Genomic DNA, 20,671 nt, shown 5'->3' with positions numbered 1-20,671 from the left:
AAGAGCGGTTGATCCTGCCCCGTGGTTTCTTCATAAAATTTTTTGCAATGCCTTTTTCTCTGGAGTTTTCCATTTGATGGAAATTGCCAGAGTTTAGCCTATGGACTGTGGAGCAGTTTGAGTCAGGTATTTAGATTAAGGTGCCGTGCCAAAATGACGTCTATTGATTTGCACATTTTAATGTCTAAACTTACCCGATAATTCTCCGCCGGTAATTTATTAAAGGGTGGAAAGCATTTGAACATGTAATACTTTTTTTTTTCACTGATTTAGGTCTGGTTTGGTATTTAGATGTTGTAGTTTAAAATTATAGTGACTCTGAAAAAAAAAAAAAAGAAGATAATTATGAACTAAAATTTTATAGGTTGTAGTGAATATTATTTTTAAATAATTATTTTGACAGAAAGAGTAATAATATTATTGGTCTTCGTCATATAAATATGAGATTGAATGAAATTAACTTTTAAATTATAATAATTAATGCTTACTAAACACTTTAATGTTATAACTTTTAAATTATAATTGTTCAACTTTAATACAAAATAAGATCTTACTATTTTCTACCCATCACTAAAATAAGTATGGGGCTGGACATCGGATTAGATTTGAATATTGTCCAATATTCATTTGATCATATCTGTTTCAAATCGGATCAAGTCTAATTTTATCCAAACAATCTGATTAGATTGTATGGCTTACTAAAAAAATAGAGAAAAGGGTATGTGTAAGTAATTAACTATAAAATCAATTATAGATTTCATAAATTTTATATGAAATTTGCCAAAATGACCTCATATCCAAACTCAATTCATATTCGAAATAGCATCCAAATTTGAAATATTATCCACATTTGAATTCTTCCAAATTGATCCGACACATGAATTCATATAAAATATTCATCTAATTTAATTTATCTTGGATTGGATTGAATTTAGAAGGTTTTTTTTAATCCAATCGAAATCATCTGAATCCGAAGTTGTTGAGCCTTAATTTGAACACACACTCCACACCCATTAATTTATTTTAAAAAATTATTACTAAAATAACCTATATTAAATTATTTATTTTACTTTCTATTTACAAGTCTTATATTTTATTTTACAATTAATGTTAATTTATAAGTTTTATATTTTATTTATATGATTAATATTTAGTTATGGTGTTGATGTTGTGACTTTAATCACAGCATTATAAAATGACCTTAAAAATAATAAAAGCGTTGAAGAAATTGTCCACATTCTTAATAATATTTTTTTTCCATTCACCAAGTAATTTCTCGAGTGAAAATTACACATAAACAGCTGCAAAAGTTAAGCGAGCCATGCGAGATAGGGGTTGGCATTTGATTCGGGTCAACCGAATAGAACCGAAAGCAAAATTTATTTTGATTTTTAATTCAGTTTGGGTTGGATTTTACAATCTGATCCGGTTAATCCTAAAATCCGTTTGGGTTGGCTTGGCGGGGAATCGCACGTGCTAAATCTCAAATTTCAAACGTGTCTGATTCCCGCCTCCCTCCATCACCATACCCTTATGATCCCGCCGTTTGCTCAAATGCACTTCTTTTACTTTCACAGACTCAAACCCTAACTTCTCTCTCCACCTGAACTCGTGATGCCAACTCAGCAACTTACCACCGAATCAGTGTCGGAGAAAGCATGGCACATCCTCGCTCTCCTCCTCTCCCAACGCCGGCCGGTCCGGCTGGCCGAGATTGCGCCCGGATGCACCCTTTTCCACGCTACTCCCGACCTCATACAATCTCTCTGCCTAATCCCTAACTCTCCGATTTCGCTAACAGACGATCTCTATGTCACTCTCTCTCCTATTGCTCTAGTAACTTTTGCTGAAATTGTCGCCAATAATTTCCGCTTCTTCGATGCTTTGACGCCGCGGCTTGAACTTGGACCTCGCTCTGAGGATCCATGGAGGTTGGGCTTTTTGAAGCGAAAACGATCTCCTTTTGATGATACCGATACTTATGAAGAAGGTACTTTGCTCTTTGATTTCCCTTTTTAACAGTTTTTCCCCCTATTTTCCGTATTGTATTTGATTTTTCCTTTTTTTTTGGTCAATGATTTACAGTGCCTTTGGCTAAGAGGATTCATAATGCTGCAGCAATGGTAATTTTTTTAGTTAATTATATTTATTTTTTGTGTTGAGTTAGTGATGATAGGCTGTTAGCTGTCGTCCCTGCTCAGGTTCTATAGAAAGTCGTTTGATTTGCTAATTGTAAGCAGTTTCCAAAAAGTAAGCTGCAATTTGCAGTTTACAGTAATAAAAGTCAAATATCACCAGAATTGCAAATTAAATACGTACTAATTTCTTATTTTGCTTCTCATTTCTGTATTATCCTGGTGAGGAGAGACTTTTTTTTTTTTTTTTAAGTAGTGTGCTTTTAAGTTTGAATAATTTAGTAGATTATTATCTCCAACTCTTGTTGAATCAAAGCATTAGTGCAGGGAAGTTATCATATAACCGATGGAATCAGCAGGAGCACAATTCAAAGACAAAGTGACATGTCAGTTATCGTGAATCAAGTGATGCTTAAGCCACCCTCAATTTTCAAATTCAGAGATGGACAGTTAAGTTGCAAGCTTAAGGACACGGTACATGTAGAAGGTGGGGTGGGAATGAAAATGTTTGCAGAAATGATGGTGCCTAAAACATTAATGCAATGCAAGTTTGACTCAGAATTAGCACTTACAACTAGATTACCGGATCTTAATAGTCATTTAAGGGTTGATCCCACATACTGTCTGGATGATATGAAACAGAACAATGCATCAGCAGCTAAGACTGTGGTTGTTAATTATGCTAATAAAGGTACAAATGCTGAAACTTCAGAATATGACACAATTGTTGAAGGTGAGGAGAAAGAACAGTTCACTGATTTAGGTACAACAAAAAGAATAGAAAATCTTGTGCTGCCATTGGATACTACCCTGATTGATAAGCCATCTTTGGATAATGAGCATGAAATTGATGTGGATATAAGGGCTGTATCACCAGCAGCTGAACTTCCAGTCACAAATAGGCAGTTGAGGAAACCCTCTGCAAAGACAAAATTCCTCCACAAGGATGGAATTGATCCAAAAGGACCAAAACTGCAGGCTTCAAGACATAATAAGGCTTTTGATGCCAAAGAGAAGAAGCAAGGTAAAAGAGATCAAATTTCCAGAATTATGGCGCTGAAAGCCACAGGGAATCATAATGATGTGAAAGATCAAAGGAAAAACTCTAACTCCTTTTCTCCTAAGGTATGCTCTAATGACATTTTAGAATCTCATATGTTCTACCAATTGTTTGATATGTAGTTTCATTATTCTAAACCGTAGTAAAACCATCTTTTGATAGTAAGTTGTGCAACATATTTAGCTATTCTTTTATTTTTTTGAGGTTAATTGATGCTTGTTTTGTAGGATCAAACAAATGCAAAGGTACTGCCAAACTTTGAATCATTTATTGTAGAAGAGGAAGAGGGTTCAGGTATGATTATTATAATTTTTATTTTGCTTCACATCATTTTTTATTATAATGTGGATTAAGCTGTTAACCTTTCTTTGAAATATAGGTGGTTATGGCACTGTTTACAGGGCACGAAGGAAAAATGATGGCACCGTAGTAGCCATTAAATGTAAGTGAGACATCTCATTTCTATATCTTTTGCTTTCAGTTATGGACTAGCTTTTATCAATGTAATTGTTTCCAAGTAGCATTTTCTGTAGAGAATTAAAATTATGAAAAGGACTTGGAGATGAGGAGAATTTAGATGTCGTCGATGAATATTTGTTGGAAAATTTTATACCTGGAAAAGCATTGTCTAAACTAATCTACCATAAGTTTTGTTAAACACTCAATTGAATTCATTGTTGGTGGAAATGTTCTGTAATAGTGAATTAGCCCATATTAGTCATTGATCGGTGCGGGAGAAGATGCTTCAAAAGCACTCCCCTGATATCAAGTTGTTTCATGACTCCGCAGGCCCTCATGCAAATGCTAGTAAACACTATGTTAGCAATGAATTGAGAATGCTGGAGCGTTTTGGGTAAGCTTGCGAAAAAAAAAAAAAAAAATCTTTCTTGTGTTTTGAGTTTGCAAAAGAGTGAATTATAATATGCAAGAGATATCCTTTTTATTCAGGGGGAAAAACTTTATAATAAAATATGAAGGCTGTTTTAAGAGTGGTGATTCTGATTGCTTTGTTCTAGAGCATGTTAAACATGACAGACCCGAGGTGATTTTCTTCAATGCCAATTTTTCTTTCTCTTTATGTAATTATTTGTTTGTTTTATTTCTTTTTAACTTTTCTCTTTGTTTTAAATATTAGGTATTGAAAAAAGAGATAGATCTTTCTCAGTTACAGTGGTATGGCTACTGTTTGTTCAGGGCACTAGCAAGTCTGCATAAGCAGGTATGCATTGTAGCCACATACTTGCACACATAGGTTTACGTGATCCTAATATATTTCATGATGTTTTACATTCTTTACATGCAGGGAATAGTTCATAGAGATGTTAAGCCTGGCAACTTCCTTTTCTCTTGTAAGGCTGTTAAAGGTTATCTCATTGATTTTAATCTTGCTATGGTTAGTGATACTTGTCTCCATCTGCCTTTTGGTATGTTTGTATTATTCTTTTTCCTGGGCCTCTGGTTGACGTAGTTTGATGATTTTTTTTCCCCTTTACTTCAACAGGATCTGCATCAGAAGCATGAAGCCATAAGTAAGCTTCCCCTTCTGTCCGACTTTGTGGCAAATCAAGCATAAAGTTAGCACAATTCTAGTCCTAAGAATGAAAACTTGACTGCATCCACATAAAGTTAATACTTGATAAGCAAATAGTACAGAAGTACAAGACCATTAAATTAAATAAAAATTACTCTGTTAGGTTCTGAGTTGCATATTGGATTGTCTGCTTAAGTTTTTCATTTTTTTCATCTTGCTGTTTACAAGCTTAATTTCATTCAATCTTTTCCTCACTTTAAAACACAAAAGTGTATCTTCTAATTTGTTGGAATGTGTTGTGCCAAAGTTGTTCTGGTTATAATATTGCACAGGTAAACCACAAGAATTTATGGAGCTATATTGTAATTTTTACAGACAAATTAAAGGTGGAATTTGATGGCAGTTTCAATCAGGCTACTCTTCCTGGTACTAAATATGTACCTCCTGTCAACGGTAGGAAGGTCCCAGGTGCAAAATCTCTGGTTGCAGTCAAACAAGACACTAGAAAAGGCTCAAATTTAGAACCTAAGGACCTGAAAAGGAAGGTTGTAAGACAAACAAATGTCCATAATGACTTAGGTAGTCGGAACATTATCAACAGTCAAGGTGCAGATGGCTCTGGCATAACCTCTGCCAAAGAAGCTACAAGTACTAGGACTCCTGCAGAAAGGTTGAGAGAGCCATTGCCATGCCAAGGTAGGAAGGAGCTCATCAGCCTTTTGCAGAAAGCATTGAGGAATCCAAATTATGAAGCATCAGATTGTCCTGCTCCTAGGAGAAAGCGAGTTGTTGCCCCACCTGGAAAAGTGGGTAAAGAGTTGGTTTATATTACTCCAATGCCTCTGCACTCAAATGGCATTGCTGTTGCTGGAGCTGGCTTGATGAACAAAGGTCCATCCGATTTATCAGATTTGCAAATTTAGTTACTGACCAAATTACATCCAATAACTATCTTCAAAAAGTGAAAAATTACATCCAGTATCTGTACTAATCATATTTTATTTGTTATTAGGGAATGGGAAGCAGAAGAAAGATGGTCCTTGTGCTGGAACAAAAGGATTCCGAGCTCCTGAGGTGACACACATAATAAACCAGTTAATGCTTTAATATTCACCTAATTCAAAGCTCCTATTTTGTTCAACACCTGGCGTTCCATGGACATGTGCCAGCATCTTTTTGTTTCTTTCTTTCCTTTTTTTTTTCCTCCTAAAGGGCAGCATGGTTTGTTTTGACTGAAAAATGAAGATGCATTCTTATTTTACTAAAGAAGATATTCCTAGAATCATTTATAAGTATCTTCAATATCTTAGTAGTTATGACAGCAATCAGTCAAAGAGGTCCTTGAGAAGTCGGCCACTGTTACCAAGAACCTAAAACCAAATTTTGCTTTCACCAGGGTTTTAATTTATGCCCACGGCCTACTGCTTATCTAATATTGTCCTTGTCTCTTAGAAAATATTGGAACTTTTTAACGTTATTGATCTCTCTTCTTAATTTGTTTCTCTAGGGAAACAGACATAACATCATCTTTATGCAGGTATTGTTTAGATCTCAACATCAAGGTCCCAAGCTCGATATCTGGTCTGCAGGGGTCACATTACTCTACCTAATGATTGGTAGAACTCCCTTTTTTGGCGATCCTGAACAGTAAGAATCTCTTCAAGATATGAAAATCATTTTACTCAATTCTATTGTAATCCTATTATCTAATTTTTCCTACCATGTGTTGCCAGGAATATTAAGGATATTGCAAAGTTGAGGGGCTCTGAGGACCTATGGGAAGTTGCAAAACTACACAACCGTGAATCGTCATTCCCTGAAGTATTCATTCGTTATGTTACGAAATTAACTTGATTACGAAATAGTAATTAGGAAATGTGCCAATTAATTATCATCATTTCATTGCAGGACCTCTATGCTGCAAAATCTTCGCCACCAATTAACCTGCCCGAATGGTGTAAATTGATCACAAAGAGACCAGACTTCCTTGAGGTAATCCCTAGTTCATTATTTGATCTGGTGGACAAGTGCTTAACTGTGAACCCAAGACTGAGAATCAGTGCAGAGGATGCTTTAAAACATGAATTCTTTGCTCCTTGCCATGAGATGCTGAGAAAGCAGAAGCTGCTCAGGCAAGGGTCTAGCATTGACAACACAACTGGCAATCCATCACACAAACAATGCAGTGCCAGACCTTTGAAGATATCTCAGTAGTTAACAGGACATTCATTTTTTGGACCTTAAAATCAGTAGTTATTGCTAACTAACCCTCTTATGCTAGCCGGCTTCTGTGAGTGCGTCCAGGTTAAAGCATTTTAGCTTTTTCGTTTTCATTTGTTGTAATCTACTGTAAATTTTTACACTGACACCATGGAGCTGAGGAGCTCGAACTGTATCATTATTACAATTTACATGATAAAAGTCAAAGTTATACACTCCTTCATTGGCCCTCAGCCTCAGAACATGAAAATAAAAAAACTCAATTATCCCAGTGGGGTCTGGTATCTCCGAAGCAAAGACGAGCGATTCTCGGGAACTCTGCTTGAGGAAAGCTGAAATAGCGTTGCTTCCCTCAAAACTAAGAAATAAGCTTATTAAAGCTGGAAGGACTTGTGTCGTGGCCGAGCAAAGCCATTGAGAACCTGAGAATTCCCGTACAAATTATACAATGTAATCATGCTCCCTCCTTTTTATCTCTTTGGAATCTTATCTTCATCTTATCTTCAATCTCAATCAGTGTCACCACGTGATGGTGTGTAATGTCGCACTTCGCACAGCTAGATTTTCTTGTTCAATTTTTGTGATCATTGCTTTTCGATTCGGTTGTTAATCGTACCTGCTTGATTGATCATTCAAATCAATATAGTTATGTTTACTTAGTTTAGATATTTCGTTAAAATATGTTACAAATTATTTAATGTTATGTGTATAATATTAATTGATTTTATTATTAATTATTAAGTTGCACATGAGATGTTATATCAAGGAGTATCTTAATTAAGTATTTGGAGTAAATAAGTATAACATTATTTTTGTAATAAGTTCATTTTGTTGTGTACCTTGAATTTTAATGTTTTACTCTGCCATTAATTTAATTTAATAGATATAAGTTAAGTGGATAACAAAGAAAACTAATGAAAAAGAATAAGATTTAAAATCAAGTTGATGTATCCGAAATGAATGGAGAGACTTTTAAATATAAAGAGAAATTGAATTTGTGATCAATTATACCTTTTTTTAAAATTTTTTAAAATAATCTTCTTAACTGATTGCAATATTTTCATTGATACAAATATTTACACCATTAATCAAATTAAAGTTTGTAATCCGATTTATTACCGAGGTCAAATTTTGTCAAACCCTACGCATGCCCGTTACAAAAGGCGCCCTCGTACGTGTCAATTTGTATACAAGTTTTAGCAGTCAGCTTACAGTAATTTATTAATAAACTAGAACGTGTTATTGAGTTCGATTAGTTTCCATTCCTGACGTGGCAACATGTCATTGGTTAAATGACGTGGTTTGAAGGAATAGATGGTAGCAGATTTTTGTTTTCTTAATGGCAAAGCGATGTTTATTGTTAGAAATTTAGAAGGTCTCTTGCTTGTCATCATCGTCGACCGTTTGAATTGTAGCGCATCGAGAACTTGTCCTCCAAACTCGCGAAATTTCTATAATGTCCTCGCAATTTCCATAACTACCCTCAAATTATTGGAGAATTCTTCTTGACTTTTTAATTTTGACTATTTTCTAGAGGCAATTTCCATACCACGAATCAATGATTCAGAAATTTCATGATTAAAAATGTAAATTAAATAACTAAGCCGACAGGTTTTTTTATTTTTTTTTTAAATATAGCAAACACATATATATTATCAATTTGAAAATAAAATAGTATTTAACGTGCAGGGTGACGGGGTGTCATTTCATAACGCACCCGAGAGGACAAAATGGTAATTAAAGCTTTACAGAAAGGGCGATATTGTAACGACGTCAATCCTGGAAAGTTCCAAGAAAAACTTTCATCATCTGAACGATAATATAAATATCCATCAGGATTCCTGATTAATCTAATTTGGGATCGACTCCATCTGAATTTTCTCTTGCAATTTTCTCGAGTTTTCTTTTTCGGACAAGCAACGTCAATAATCAAGAATGGATGCTTTCTCTTCCTACTTCGAGTCTCGTAACGGCGAAGCCCGCTGGGAGTCCTTGAAAAACTTTCACCAGATCTCTCCCGTCGTCCAGTCTCACCTTAAGCAGGTTAGATCCTTAATTTTTAATTTATTTTCCCCGGTCAAAATATTGAATTTTTGTTTTTATGCACTTTCTTGATTGACAGTTGCTTCCATTAGAGAGATATTCACTGTTTTGTATAATTTAGATTGCCTTAAACGTATCGCCTTCTTGGGAATTCATATCCTGGAAGAGAAAGAAGAAAGGAAAAGGGAAAATTTAGGATCACCTCAAATCAAAAAGGCTTTTATTTAATGTCCGTAGTTGAATCTCTCGTCGTATTAGGGTTTGTTGTGATTTTTGGGAAATTTTGCAATTGTGCTAGGTTTATCTGTCATTATGCTGTGCACTGGTGGCATCAGCCACTGGAGTCTACCTCCATCTCCTCTGGAACATTGGTGGCTTACTTACGGTTTTTGCAATGATTGGATCAATGGTTTGGCTTCTCGCAACCCCTAGTTATGAAGAGGTACCCTCTCTTTCTTTTTTATTATTATTATTTTTTTAATGCTCTTTATTTTCTCTCGACGCTTTGTTTTGGGTGCTGATTTTTTATGTTTGCTTGATGAGCAGAAAAAGAGGGTTTCTCTGCTCATGGCTACCGCTCTCTTTAAAGGTGCATCAATTGGTCCTTTGATTGATCTCGCCATTCAAATTGACCCAAGGTATCCAATATCTATAAATGTTTCAAACATTTATTCCTATACTGTGTTTGTATCAGTTATGTTTTTGTTTTGTTTGATTGATGTTGGAGTTGTGTGTGCTGATAGTAATTTCTTTTTATTTTGCTACAGCATTCTGATATCTGCATTTGTGGGAACCGGGCTGGCTTTCGCTTGTTTTTCTGTAGCTGCCATGGTTGCAAGGCGGAGAGAGTATCTCTATCTTGGTGGCTTGCTTTCATCAGGCCTGTCCATGCTTCTTTGGTTGCATTTTGCTTCCTCTATCTTTGGTGGTTCAACAGCTATCTTCAAGTTTGAGGTTAGAGGATGCTAACTGTGAACTTTCATACTAAGAGTTCCTTTTTCTTTTTTAAATTATTATTTTCACGATCCGTTCATTGACATGTATTAAATGTACAATACTATGTGCTTTTGATTGTTTTTGCAGTTATACTTTGGGCTGTTGGTGTTTGTTGGCTACATCGTGGTGGATACCCAGGATATAATTGAGAAAGCTCACTTTGGAGACTTGGATTATGTCAAGCATGCCCTGACTCTTTTCACTGACTTTGTTGCTGTCTTTGTTCGTATTCTCATAATCATGGTGAGTTGAATTGTCTTTAAAACCAGTTCCATTTTTTCTGCTTATGTTTTTAAATTAGCGCAACCATTATCTTATTTTAATTTTATTTTACTGGTGAGCAGTTGAAGCATGCATCTGAGAAAGAGGAGAAGAAGAAGAAGAGGAGAGACTGAATCTCTCGGTAGCTGGACGGACAGTGCTTGTTTAAGTAAGGGTTGCAGAACAACTAAATTTGTTGTGTATATTCTTGTGCTTACTTCTCTTCTCCAAGCTGCACCTCTCTTAACAATCAGATGTAATACATGGGGTTAGTTGTGTTCGCTAATTTTTGCTATTTTGCTGCTTGACAATGGCCGGTGGGTTCTGAAACGACATTTTAATAAAATTCACTGTTTGCTGTTTACTATGGTGATTCAAGTGTATAATCTGAAGTTTGTGTGTTTCTTGGCCTGCTACTCTTGACATTTTATTTTCATGTGCTCCTTAATGAGCCAAGTCCTGGATTCCGCGCTTGTTTCTTGTGTGAATTAGGTGTGTGAATTAGGAAATATGAATGTTCCAAATTTTCTAAAATACTGTTATGTTATTATTTTGGAAAATGTTTATATGTTGTTACATGAGGACTTGAGCACTCTTTCCGGACAAGGGAGCATTTACAATTGAATCGCAATGTTGTGACCTATGTTTTTGTTATAAAATCTGCTGATCGCGGAAGCATTTGCAGATTTCTAGAACTATTGAGAGAGTAGAGAGGAGAAGAAAATGCCTCAGCATTTGCGAAAAGCCGAAAACCAAAAATACTCATCTTCATTTGATCTGAATTTTTGCTTATTTATACTAAAACTCCGAGTGTGCGTCCCCTACTTCTTGGGCAATATATAGCAAGCTATAACTTTAAAATAATGGACCTTTCTTGGGAATGAAGTATCTTTATTCTGGGTGTTGGGTGGGATACGGTCGTCTTCAACCTCCTTGCTGGCTTGCTTCATTAGCCAACTGAGGAGTCTCTTTATAGAGAATATAAAACAGATTTGAAAAAAAGCAGTTTTGACTAATTTCAAATTCTAAACGAACGTGGGGTTAGGGTTTGTTAATCTCAGTCCTATTCTGTAAGTGGGTTAGAAAATGTTCATTCATGTCCCTTTATTTTTTTAGCAAAAAAATTTATCTTAATCTTGTTTCATTAAATATCTCGTCTCATTCTATTATTCTGAACAGTTCAAATGTAAGTAAATATAGCAAAAATCTTAAATAAATACAAAGATGAATAATTAAATAATAATTTTATTTTGATTACATGTATGTTCGAATACAATTTTATACTAATAGTTTTCTACTTGCTTTTATTGCGCATTAATATTAAGATTTACACTTCAAAAATTATAGATTTAGATAATAATATTTAATAATTCAACAGTATAATAATTAATCAAACTAACAACTAGGGTTGGCAATGGGACGGGATTTGCCAATCCTAGTTTTATCTCGTTTATTCAAGTGGAATTAAAAAAGTTTCATTCACGTTCCTTTATTCTTTTGGAACAAAAAATATGTCTCCCATCCTAAACGGGACATGATCCTATAAGATCTTATTCGAACAAGAAAAATTATCATCTCTAGTAAGATTGCATATTTTAATAAAAAATAAATACTAATAAAAACAAATTCAAAGCTCTATCCCTGCTAGAGCAAGGATAGAGTGGCTTGTGAGTGTTTGGGCAAGTGTAGAATTGGATTAATTTTTAAGATAAAAAATTAATCCCATGTTTGGAAGTATACTTAGGTTAGATCAATGGACCAAATTTAAATTTTAATTCTAAATTTATAGGATTAGTAATCCTAATTTCAGGTTTAGTTACATGAGATAATGAGAAGAAAAATATTACATTATTTTTGTTTATAACTTAAAAGTTATTCATGTATTATTATTAATTAAGTAATTTATTTATTTTTATTCATGGTTTGCTTAAAATTTATTAATTAATTTATTATTGAATAGTTTTATTTATTTATTTAATGAAATGATATATCTCATATGAAATAACATATAATTTAAATAACTTATATTTCTTTATTATAATTATGACTATCCAACAACTAATTGAATGCATACATACATAATATATATATAATTTTTGTTGCTAATTAATAATAATATATCTTACTAAATATCCATGAATTCAAAATTTAATAAAATTTAATTTAAACTAATATTCATTTAAATTTAATTTAATATAATTCAATCTTGATATTGTAATAAATTTAATCTCATAAGTTTTTATCAAAATTTTTATTGTTATTTGATTATTTTGTTCAATATAGTTTTAAAATATTAAGTAAGTTGTTTTACGTCTACTAATAAAGGATTAAATTTTAAATATTTAGGAGTAGAGATTGAATTTTTTAAATATTAAAATATTTAAAATACCCTCTACTTATTTAATTATTTTATTTTATTATTCTCGTAGCATAATTTCAAAAAACTTATCCATTATAATCATTTTATAATTTTTAATAAAAAAAATTTAACAACTAAACAACTACATTTTTTTAAAGAAAAATTATATTAATAAAAACTATACCTCAAAAACTCTAATTGAAAAGTTTTGTATACAGCCATAATAAATAGGTAAACCCTTTCTCCCTCTCCCATTTCCAGTCGATTATACAAACAAATCTTCGAATCAGTTACTGCCAGATTCGCTGTTGACTCAAAGATCGAGCGCTTCCTCTTTTTGTCTTTCATCACCGTTCTGAATTTCACAATCACATCAACATTTTTGCCCCGATTGAGCTCACAGGTACGCGTGGCACTTTCTTCACTTTCGTTTCTGCAAAAACCTAGCTCAGCTCGCAAAGCTTACTATTCTAATAGCAACCCACTATGGTTATGCAGTCTAATTTCACCGTGGGATTTTTAATGCTCTACTATTTTTTTTTTTCAATCTTATTGACTATTGTTCCTATGCTTGTATAGGGATTTATGCGCGTTGAATTAATGAATAATTAGGATGGATAAGCTATTGGAGTTTGGTAGAAGAGCTATGTTCTATGCGAGGGTTCTTTCTGGATATGAAGAACGGAGGATTCGATCTTACAGGTTGCAGCTTGAGAAGCGTCTCCAACAGGTTTACTTGTTGTTACATTCATTTCTCTTTGTTGTCGTGTAGATTTAGGCATTTTAATTTTTAACATGCTTCAAATTGTGTGTAACTTTTATTCATGTTCTAAGTTCTCTAGTAAATCCTATTTAAATGTGTATGCTTGAGGTAAGCATGCTTGCAATGTAGTTTTCTGTTACATTTTGGTTTCTGGCATTTGTTTTCCTATCTTACAGCGTGTAGATTGAATTTGGTTTGTTTGTCTTCATCATAGTTGTTTGATCCCGTTCAGGTTATTCATATTTGTATTGATATCTTTTGTTTTTGGTGCTCAAACATTGTTTTGCCATCTTGGGCCAACTTCTTGTTTAGTGGCTGAAATAATGTATCGTAATTCTTCTTCCTACTTGGCTTATCTTCTTTTGATGTTTCTTCACTGTAAACAATTATCTTCTTAACTAGATTCTTTCAGATTAACAAACAATGGAACATGAGGACTGCCTTTTGAAATTAATTTCTGTAAATCTAGCTTATTCTTTTTTTTGCATTTCCTCTCTGCAAATGTTAATTTTCCTATGTCTGCTTTTGGCTCCTTGTTACTGACTAGAAAATGCATTATTATGATGGCATACAATTGCCAAAAGCACTCATATTTCTTTTGATGTTGGGGGTTGTAGGATCCCTATTGTGTTTTCAGTTACTCTTTTTTATCCTTTCGAAAAGCAATTAATCTTATAAGTGGTGTTTAATCTGAGGTTGAACTAGTGGGTCGTAGGAACAGAAGAAAGTGAAATATTTACCTGCAGAGTTATGAAAACTTTGCTCCTTAGAAAGGAAGAAACGGAATTTGGAAGCTTTTATATGGAGAAATTTCTTCTATTTAACTCCTTTAAGTTAATTGTCTGTTATGGCATTCAGGTCCAAATCTATTATTCATAACAATCGGAACTCTTGAATTTGAACAATATATCCAAATTTTGCTAGCAATACGATTATTTTGAAGCCTAATGTGTGGCTGATTTATAGACACAATCTTTCTTCTTTCCTGATTTTTAATGCTTTAAATCATTTTTTCTAACTTTTTTGGCTGTATTGCATTCTGTTCAGTTAATACCATTCTGAATTTCTCATCATAATAAATTGGTCAACAAGTTCTCTAGGAAATTTGGCTTAGAATTCTCCTAATTTTCCTTGATACTTTTCCTGCAGGCGCAAGAAAGGAAGGTTGCTCTAAGGAAAATCCCTGAAAAAGCTATATTATCTGAGGTTCGCCGTATGGTTGAGGAAATGCAGAATTTGAATAAGAAACTAGAAGAAACGGTGAGTTACACATTCAATGGCCTAATTGATTATTTTGAGGAGTTTCTTCTGTTCATCGCTAATTCTGTATTGTTATGTCTATCCTTATTTCTTGATTGGAGAATGTGGCATAATTGAAGTCTGCATCTAAGTAGGGTTTTTAAAACTATTTGGTTTACCTTGTAGTAAATAGCGAGCCTGGTTACTTAACCTTTGGCTGGCAATGTATCATCTGAACTCATAAATCCTATCACCTAAAAGTCTAAATGATTTGCTTTCACTTCATGGATTATTCGTTTTCTGTCATGGTAAAGCACTTGGAGCTAGAGTGGAGGCTTTTGCAGTCTCTTTTGTTTCATTGTCTTGTCCCCCCAGTTAAATGTCTCAAATTAAGTTCCTGATTCTGTTGTGTAAAGAAAAGTCGTGTTTTTATGTTCAGGAAGCTGCCATTGAAGAATACTTCAAGCCAATTGACAAGGAAGCCGAGATTATAGTGAAAATGCAATTGGATGGGGAGGAGAAGACTATGAGGGAGATGATGGCAGCCATGCAGAGACAGGCCTTGGTTGAGAAAGCTGAAGCTGAAAGACTTGCAAACGCACAACACTTAAATTTGAAGGAACACTCAAACACGAAGGATGATCCCCAGGATGCAGAATCCACCACCAGCCAAAATCATGCTCAGATGAGGTGATTCTGTGAATTGCTTCTAGATTGCAGTAGAAACAGAAGAATTCTGTAGCCTCCCCTTTCTTCTACCTTCGGATGTAACTGTCAGATTCATTTGTTGCACCCATGGTCAATTTCCCTAGTTGAGGCCATCAAAATTGATTTGAATAACGGAGGCAACGTTTTGTCAGATTTTTTTATCACACGCTGACAATTTCACAAGGGAGTTTGTATCAAATGCATGATGTAATCTGGCATTCTAAGATTTCACTCAAATGGTATGAGCATGCAGGAAGTCTCTTAGTGATAGAACTTCATGCAAGTACAGTATCTTACTTTTTGTAAAGTTTGTTTAAAATGAGTGCGGAGTGGCCTTTTTCAATAGCTAAGTTTAGCCTACTTCTCTATCAATTGAATCCAGATGCTAGGAACAACCATGTCTAGATAAAAGAGCTTAGGTGGGATTCCTTTTGTCATTTCCCCCAGAGTCGACGAGATGAAGTAACTAAATTAGCAACGCTTGATACACATCACTAGGTCAGCGGATGTCATCGTGAATCAATCAGGATCCGTTCGGCTTGGTAAACGCATACAGTGGACGTGGCTTGTAAGTAAGGCTCCTTGAGAGGGGCTAAATTTTGGTTCCATGAATTCAACAAGACAAGGACAACACGTATCATTGCAGTATGGCCTCAATTTGAACCGACTGGAAAGTTAAGAAACCGACCAGACCTTCAAACTTCAACTTCTTTGGTCATCAATCGTCAAAGCTTTCATAACCTCTCTGGTTTTTTTATTTTTTTTGTCCCCCCTCTCTAGGGACCAAAACTTTCCTAGCATATATGCTTTTGGGGTAAAAATAAATCAAAAGCTCCCGTTTGCAAAAGAAAGAAGAATGTGAATAAAAATATACCCGCACTCGCCAATCATCTGGCGCGTCAAATATTTCTTGATGGTTCTGCAAGAAAAAAGATTCCAATTCTTAAGATGGACCGTCATCATTATCTTAATATAAATGTGAAATCTTCAAGCTTATCCTTTCATAAAAGATTAGTTTTTGCGTGAGAATTTCTATGGATTGCAATTTTTTTTTTTACACACCGCCCAAGCATCATATTATTGCCACCTAGTCCACGCAACTATGAACAGTGTCACTACTACCCCATTAGAATCCAAAAATGCATTATAAAAGAAAAAAAAAAATTAGTTGGAAGTTGACAAATCCTTTTGTGGATTGATTGGATTAGTACGTGGGATAAGGTGGGGATGAAGGTCGAAAGGGACTCTAATTTCTTCCATTGTCCTCAATTGCCACCCATGAAAGTTGAAAAATTTTCCCACATCAAAAAGTAAAATTCTCCATAAAGTATGATTTTTGTTTTTATTATTATTATATGTATAAATTTTGTATGTCCCGCTTAAAATGCTTAATTATGTCGTAAGTTTTATGTCCCATGTTTTAACTCACAATAACTAAATACCAAGATCAATACTACATTTATTAAACTTTAAAAGTGCGCTAATTTTGAATAGGATTGGAGAAAACAAAATCCTTCGTTGATAAATTGGTTTGAGGTAATGACGTTGTAAGCCACAACTTCTAAGGACCCATTGCAGTATCAGATTGAGAGAGACACAAAGACTTCAATTATATGTGATTTATTTCCTTAGAAGTACAGCCTAATAGATAAACACCTAATCTATAAACTCTATCAAATGCATCAAATAAAGAAACACTTCTAGAAGTATCATTGGATTGATAAGTTAGCATGCAATATTCTAAATTTTCAAATAACGGATAATAACAAATTATTTCGCTTATGAATTGTCTTTTTTATTATCGAGTTATCTAATGCTGTGTCCACATTTTTAAAATATAAGTAGAGTTAAAAGATTAGAAAAAAAAAAAACTTGAACATTGAAAAAAAAAACATTTATTTTGATCTCTCTCTCTCTCTCTCTCTCTTTAATGATTTAGCTCCCCTGCATTGAAAAGAAAAATGTCTAATGTGGAATTTTCTTCTTTTTTGGGGGGTCTAAAAGAAAAGGACATGGGCCTTAAATTGGGTAAAAAACTTGGGCCCACTTGTCTCCTTAAATGGAAAGACATTTCAGCTGGGCCGGTGCTTTGCCAAGCCAAGCTTGAATTTTAGGTCTTGGGTTCAAAATAATGCCGCAATCTCAGCTCTGATGTGATGGAGCCCCACAAACAAGCACATGGAGAATCTCCAGTTAGAGATACCTTCCCTTCGAAGGATTTCATTTCTAAAACAAAATTCACTTTGCTAACTCTTGACTTTTGAGCCTTTGCTTTCTTGTACCATTTAGCATATCTGTGCACAAATACAAATGCTTTGCCCCTTCTTTCTTTTACTTAAAGCACTTTTCAAAATTGGACAAATCCAAAACATGCCTAATTACTGAATTAGTAGTGCATGATGTTAAAAGTAAATTTAATACCCTTTTTTTAAAATTTTTTTCTTATTCTTTGGCCCCATATGTGTCTTATCAATTGCAAATCCTGATCAGAGCCCACCTTCCCCATTTATCTTTATTTTTATTCTTTTTTTCTGGTTGGGTGTGCGTACTGGATAATTATAATCCTTTACACTAAAATTGAATAAGAGGAGAGTCTCTGTCACTTGACTTAATCACACCCATTTGATTTTTGTGGGTTTAATGGGTGGTTACATTGAGCTTGTCTTATCAATTTTAACCCATTCAAATGTCTAGTAATTGTTTAGACTTTAAGGCTTCGGTAGAAATCTTAACCTGCTCGACATATTACGTGTAACGTCAGTTAACTTTGATCCTGGCCCTATATTTGACAGATTCATAAAACCGCGTCCTTGGAGGGAGTAAAAAAAACAAAAGGGAAAAAAATTATATATATAAACCATGAAGCCCTATTTATACGAAACAAATGAAAGTCAAAAGGAATGTCCTTAGTAATTAATTCGAATGAATACAGAACTAACTCTAATTGAATATACAATGCTCGATTTATCTAGTATATGAAGATTATCACGTGTGAGTGTCCGCATTTTAAACAATGTTGATTTAGCATATTGGTTAAAATGTCCGTGTACTCAAGTGTTGACTTCACTAGTAATGGAGTCCTCTTAAGTGTCTTGACTGAGTTTGCTCTTCAATTCGAGTCGCAGGGAAGTCGCCCGTGCCTCTCGGTTCGAGCGGAGACTTCTAGTATGGATTGTGGTACGGACTTAAAGGTGTCTCTCACAATTAGGACCCTCCCTAGGATACCTCGTGGTCAAAATTTTTAAAAAAAAAATGTCCATGTACTTTTTCTGTAAATATGTTTATATATTTTGCAGTGTATATTGATTAAAAAATGAAAACGAGAGGGTTTATAAGCAAATATAAAAAAATGAAAAAGTAAAAGCGGGTATCCCATTAAAAATAATAAAGAGTTAGGGCAAAATATGTTTTAAGTTTTTTTTTTTATTAGTGACACAGCTAATTAATAACAAAATCATGATTTCCTCTTTAATGGCTGGAATTTTTTGTTGCATTAGTTTAATAATGAGATTACCTGCTTTTGCATCATTTAAATAAATAAAATATCGCCGACTTGGAATCGTGAGTTTCTTTGTACAAAGACCAGCCACCAGTGTGGCCAAAATGCATGATGTATATATGTAGCATCTTCGACGTTAGTCACGCCAATAGTTGGATAACACGTGGTAGTAGCTTATTGGTGTATAATTTCAGTGTTGCATTCCGGTCAAGCACAGGACCATACGCGTGCGACGAACCTTCTGCAGGTTTGGATTGAAACAGTAAAAGGGCGTGACTAAAATTCAACATGCGCTTGGATCATTTGGAGAAAGTAGTAAATGTTTTGGTGTCTGTACATAAATACGATGAACTGTGAGGATCTCAAATATAATTGTGAAAGAATAAAAAAATTCAAATTTTATTTTATAATAAAATACTGTTATCTCGCAAGTACATGTTACGAAAAGTCGACTGGGAACCGGGAGTAATGAAGGATTATATATGAGTAATGATACAGTCACAAATTCTTGTATAAATTTATTTTGTATAAATTGACGTGGAATTAATTTATTAGTTGAATGAAAATATAAATTAATAAAAACAAATCATGTGGGCCAAGTGATATTTAATTCAACCAATCTTATCACGCCACATTAGTTTGTACAAAATAAGTTTGTACAAGAGTTTGTGGCTGTATCATTACTCATTATATATATGTATATATATATTGGGATTGTGGAGAGGCCAAGTCATAAAATCTTTTAGTGGAGTCCTACAAAATTTTATGTAAATTTTTTATGTCAACTTCACTCAAATTTATTATCTTGTTTTGCATAGAGCATCTCTTGTACAAACAAATCAAATTGAAATATTTTGCATTTCCTCTAAGTTAATACTAAAGATTTTAGTATTTGAATCATAACTTAATTCATAATTGATGTGATATTTAATAAATATGTGATACAAAATAGTAGTTAATACTTATGTATTAGAATATTTAACATTATGAATATACTGGGTGTCTTAAAATTTATCAAAATGCTGTCACTTCTCTAGTTTTCTTATAGTATTGCAAAATATCCATTTTTTTTTCAAACTATAAAACATATTCAACTTGTCTTACTTTTTTTTTTTTTTAAATATATGCCCCTTTTTATTTTGTTTTTCCACACCCTTCTTTTCTTTTGTTTTAGATTTAAAAAAAATCCCCTCAGAAGTTTCAACAATTGTAGCCACTCAAAATAATATCTCACAAACACTCGTATACATCTATCATACTATTTGCTATAATGCTTACGGTGTTCGTAGTTGTCCGTGATGAGATAAAAAGATTCAACACGAAATGAACATATAATTAATCTCATTAAATTTACCCTTCGTTTCTTTTCAATTATTCCCAATACTTAAACTTATTTGCTACTATTAATTCCTTCACTCGCCTTTCCCTCTTGCAAGATAAAACCGAAACCACATTCCCACATTTATTCACCATAAAATTGTGGCTCCGGCATTTCATCTACTATTTTGTACTTAAAAATTTAAACTCTCTAATAAATAAATAGGCTAGTGAACAATTTTATGTAAAGTAGGGGTGGGCAAATTCGGTTTGAGCTTATTAGTTAAAATGCCACTTCTTTTATATTATTTTACTTAAATTATTTGTTATTTTTTTGTGTCCGTAATCTGAATTGATACCTCTTTTATATTATTCATATCTACTTTGATATCTACATAACAATTTAAATATACGTCTATACAAGTTTACAGCATAATACATCCTAATAAAGAAGTTTTTAACATGTTCATTCAAAACAAACTCACAAAATTAAAATAAACTTGAACAACATTTGACAATTAAAATATTGTGCATCTTGTC

The 20,671-nt window shown here is 33.7% G+C and overlaps 3 protein-coding genes across 5 annotated transcripts; all 3 read left to right on the top strand.

Moving 5' to 3' along the window:
- The first annotated feature begins 1,376 nt into the window (after nt 1–1,376).
- Nucleotides 1,377–7,164, top strand: LOC102630658 (uncharacterized). 3 transcript variants are annotated; one of them, XR_003065233.2, is made up of 15 exons: nt 1,377–1,990; nt 2,086–2,123; nt 2,463–3,260; nt 3,423–3,489; nt 3,575–3,637; nt 3,985–4,048; nt 4,144–4,237; nt 4,331–4,414; nt 4,499–4,588; nt 4,697–4,724; nt 5,102–5,617; nt 5,739–5,820; nt 6,264–6,373; nt 6,460–6,547; nt 6,635–6,694. XR_003065233.2 is itself a non-coding variant. In XM_006477035.4 (15 exons), exons 1-15 carry the CDS (start codon nt 1,615–1,617, stop codon nt 6,938–6,940), a joined length of 2,784 nt encoding a protein of 927 aa, XP_006477098.3. In that variant the 5' UTR covers nt 1,385–1,614; the 3' UTR covers nt 6,941–7,164. The 3 variants fall into 3 exon arrangements, 2 of the variants coding, with proteins under 2 accessions (XP_006477098.3, XP_052291624.1); XM_006477035.4 differs by having other exon boundaries at nt 1,385–1,990; nt 5,739–5,800; nt 6,635–7,164; XM_052435664.1 differs by having other exon boundaries at nt 1,890–1,990; nt 2,458–3,260; nt 5,739–5,800; nt 6,635–7,164.
- Nucleotides 7,165–8,788: 1,624 nt separating this feature from the next.
- LOC102630350 (bax inhibitor 1) lies at nt 8,789–10,610 on the top strand. Its single transcript, XM_006477034.4, has 6 exons — nt 8,789–8,989; nt 9,288–9,431; nt 9,536–9,627; nt 9,757–9,943; nt 10,073–10,228; nt 10,330–10,610. The coding sequence occupies exons 1-6, from the start codon at nt 8,882–8,884 to the stop codon at nt 10,378–10,380; spliced, it is 738 nt and encodes a 245-aa protein (XP_006477097.2). The 5' UTR covers nt 8,789–8,881; the 3' UTR covers nt 10,381–10,610.
- A 2,192-nt stretch (nt 10,611–12,802) lies between these two features.
- LOC102630047 (hypothetical protein) lies at nt 12,803–15,660 on the top strand. The gene is made up of 4 exons (XM_006477033.3): nt 12,803–13,008; nt 13,185–13,335; nt 14,518–14,628; nt 15,047–15,660. Exons 2-4 carry the CDS (start codon nt 13,219–13,221, stop codon nt 15,299–15,301), a joined length of 483 nt encoding a protein of 160 aa, XP_006477096.1. The 5' UTR covers nt 12,803–13,008; nt 13,185–13,218; the 3' UTR covers nt 15,302–15,660.
- The last annotated feature ends 5,011 nt before the right edge of the window (nt 15,661–20,671 follow it).

Source organism: Citrus sinensis, chromosome 3 (assembly GCF_022201045.2).
Source record: "Citrus sinensis cultivar Valencia sweet orange chromosome 3, DVS_A1.0, whole genome shotgun sequence".
Taxonomy (NCBI): Eukaryota; Viridiplantae; Streptophyta; class Magnoliopsida; order Sapindales; family Rutaceae; genus Citrus; species Citrus sinensis.
Note: the sequence above shows the minus strand (reverse complement) of the source record. Positions and strands in the feature narration are given on the sequence as shown.

Coding starts and splice junctions, on each gene's coding strand:
- LOC102630350 (XM_006477034.4), top strand. CDS start 8,882: ATGGATGCTTTCTCTTCCTACTTCGAGTCTCGTAACGGCGAAGCCCGC. Junction 9,628..9,756: donor GCCATTCAAATTGACCCAAG/GTATCCAATATC, acceptor ATTTTGCTACAG/CATTCTGATATCTGCATTTG. Junction 9,944..10,072: donor CAGCTATCTTCAAGTTTGAG/GTTAGAGGATGC, acceptor TTGTTTTTGCAG/TTATACTTTGGGCTGTTGGT.
- LOC102630658 (XM_006477035.4), top strand. CDS start 1,615: ATGCCAACTCAGCAACTTACCACCGAATCAGTGTCGGAGAAAGCATGG. Junction 4,589..4,696: donor TTGATTTTAATCTTGCTATG/GTTAGTGATACT, acceptor TTACTTCAACAG/GATCTGCATCAGAAGCATGA. Junction 5,618..5,738: donor AGCTGGCTTGATGAACAAAG/GTCCATCCGATT, acceptor ATTTGTTATTAG/GGAATGGGAAGCAGAAGAAA.
- LOC102630047 (XM_006477033.3), top strand. CDS start 13,219: ATGGATAAGCTATTGGAGTTTGGTAGAAGAGCTATGTTCTATGCGAGG. Junction 13,336..14,517: donor TTGAGAAGCGTCTCCAACAG/GTTTACTTGTTG, acceptor CTTTTCCTGCAG/GCGCAAGAAAGGAAGGTTGC. Junction 14,629..15,046: donor ATAAGAAACTAGAAGAAACG/GTGAGTTACACA, acceptor TTTTATGTTCAG/GAAGCTGCCATTGAAGAATA.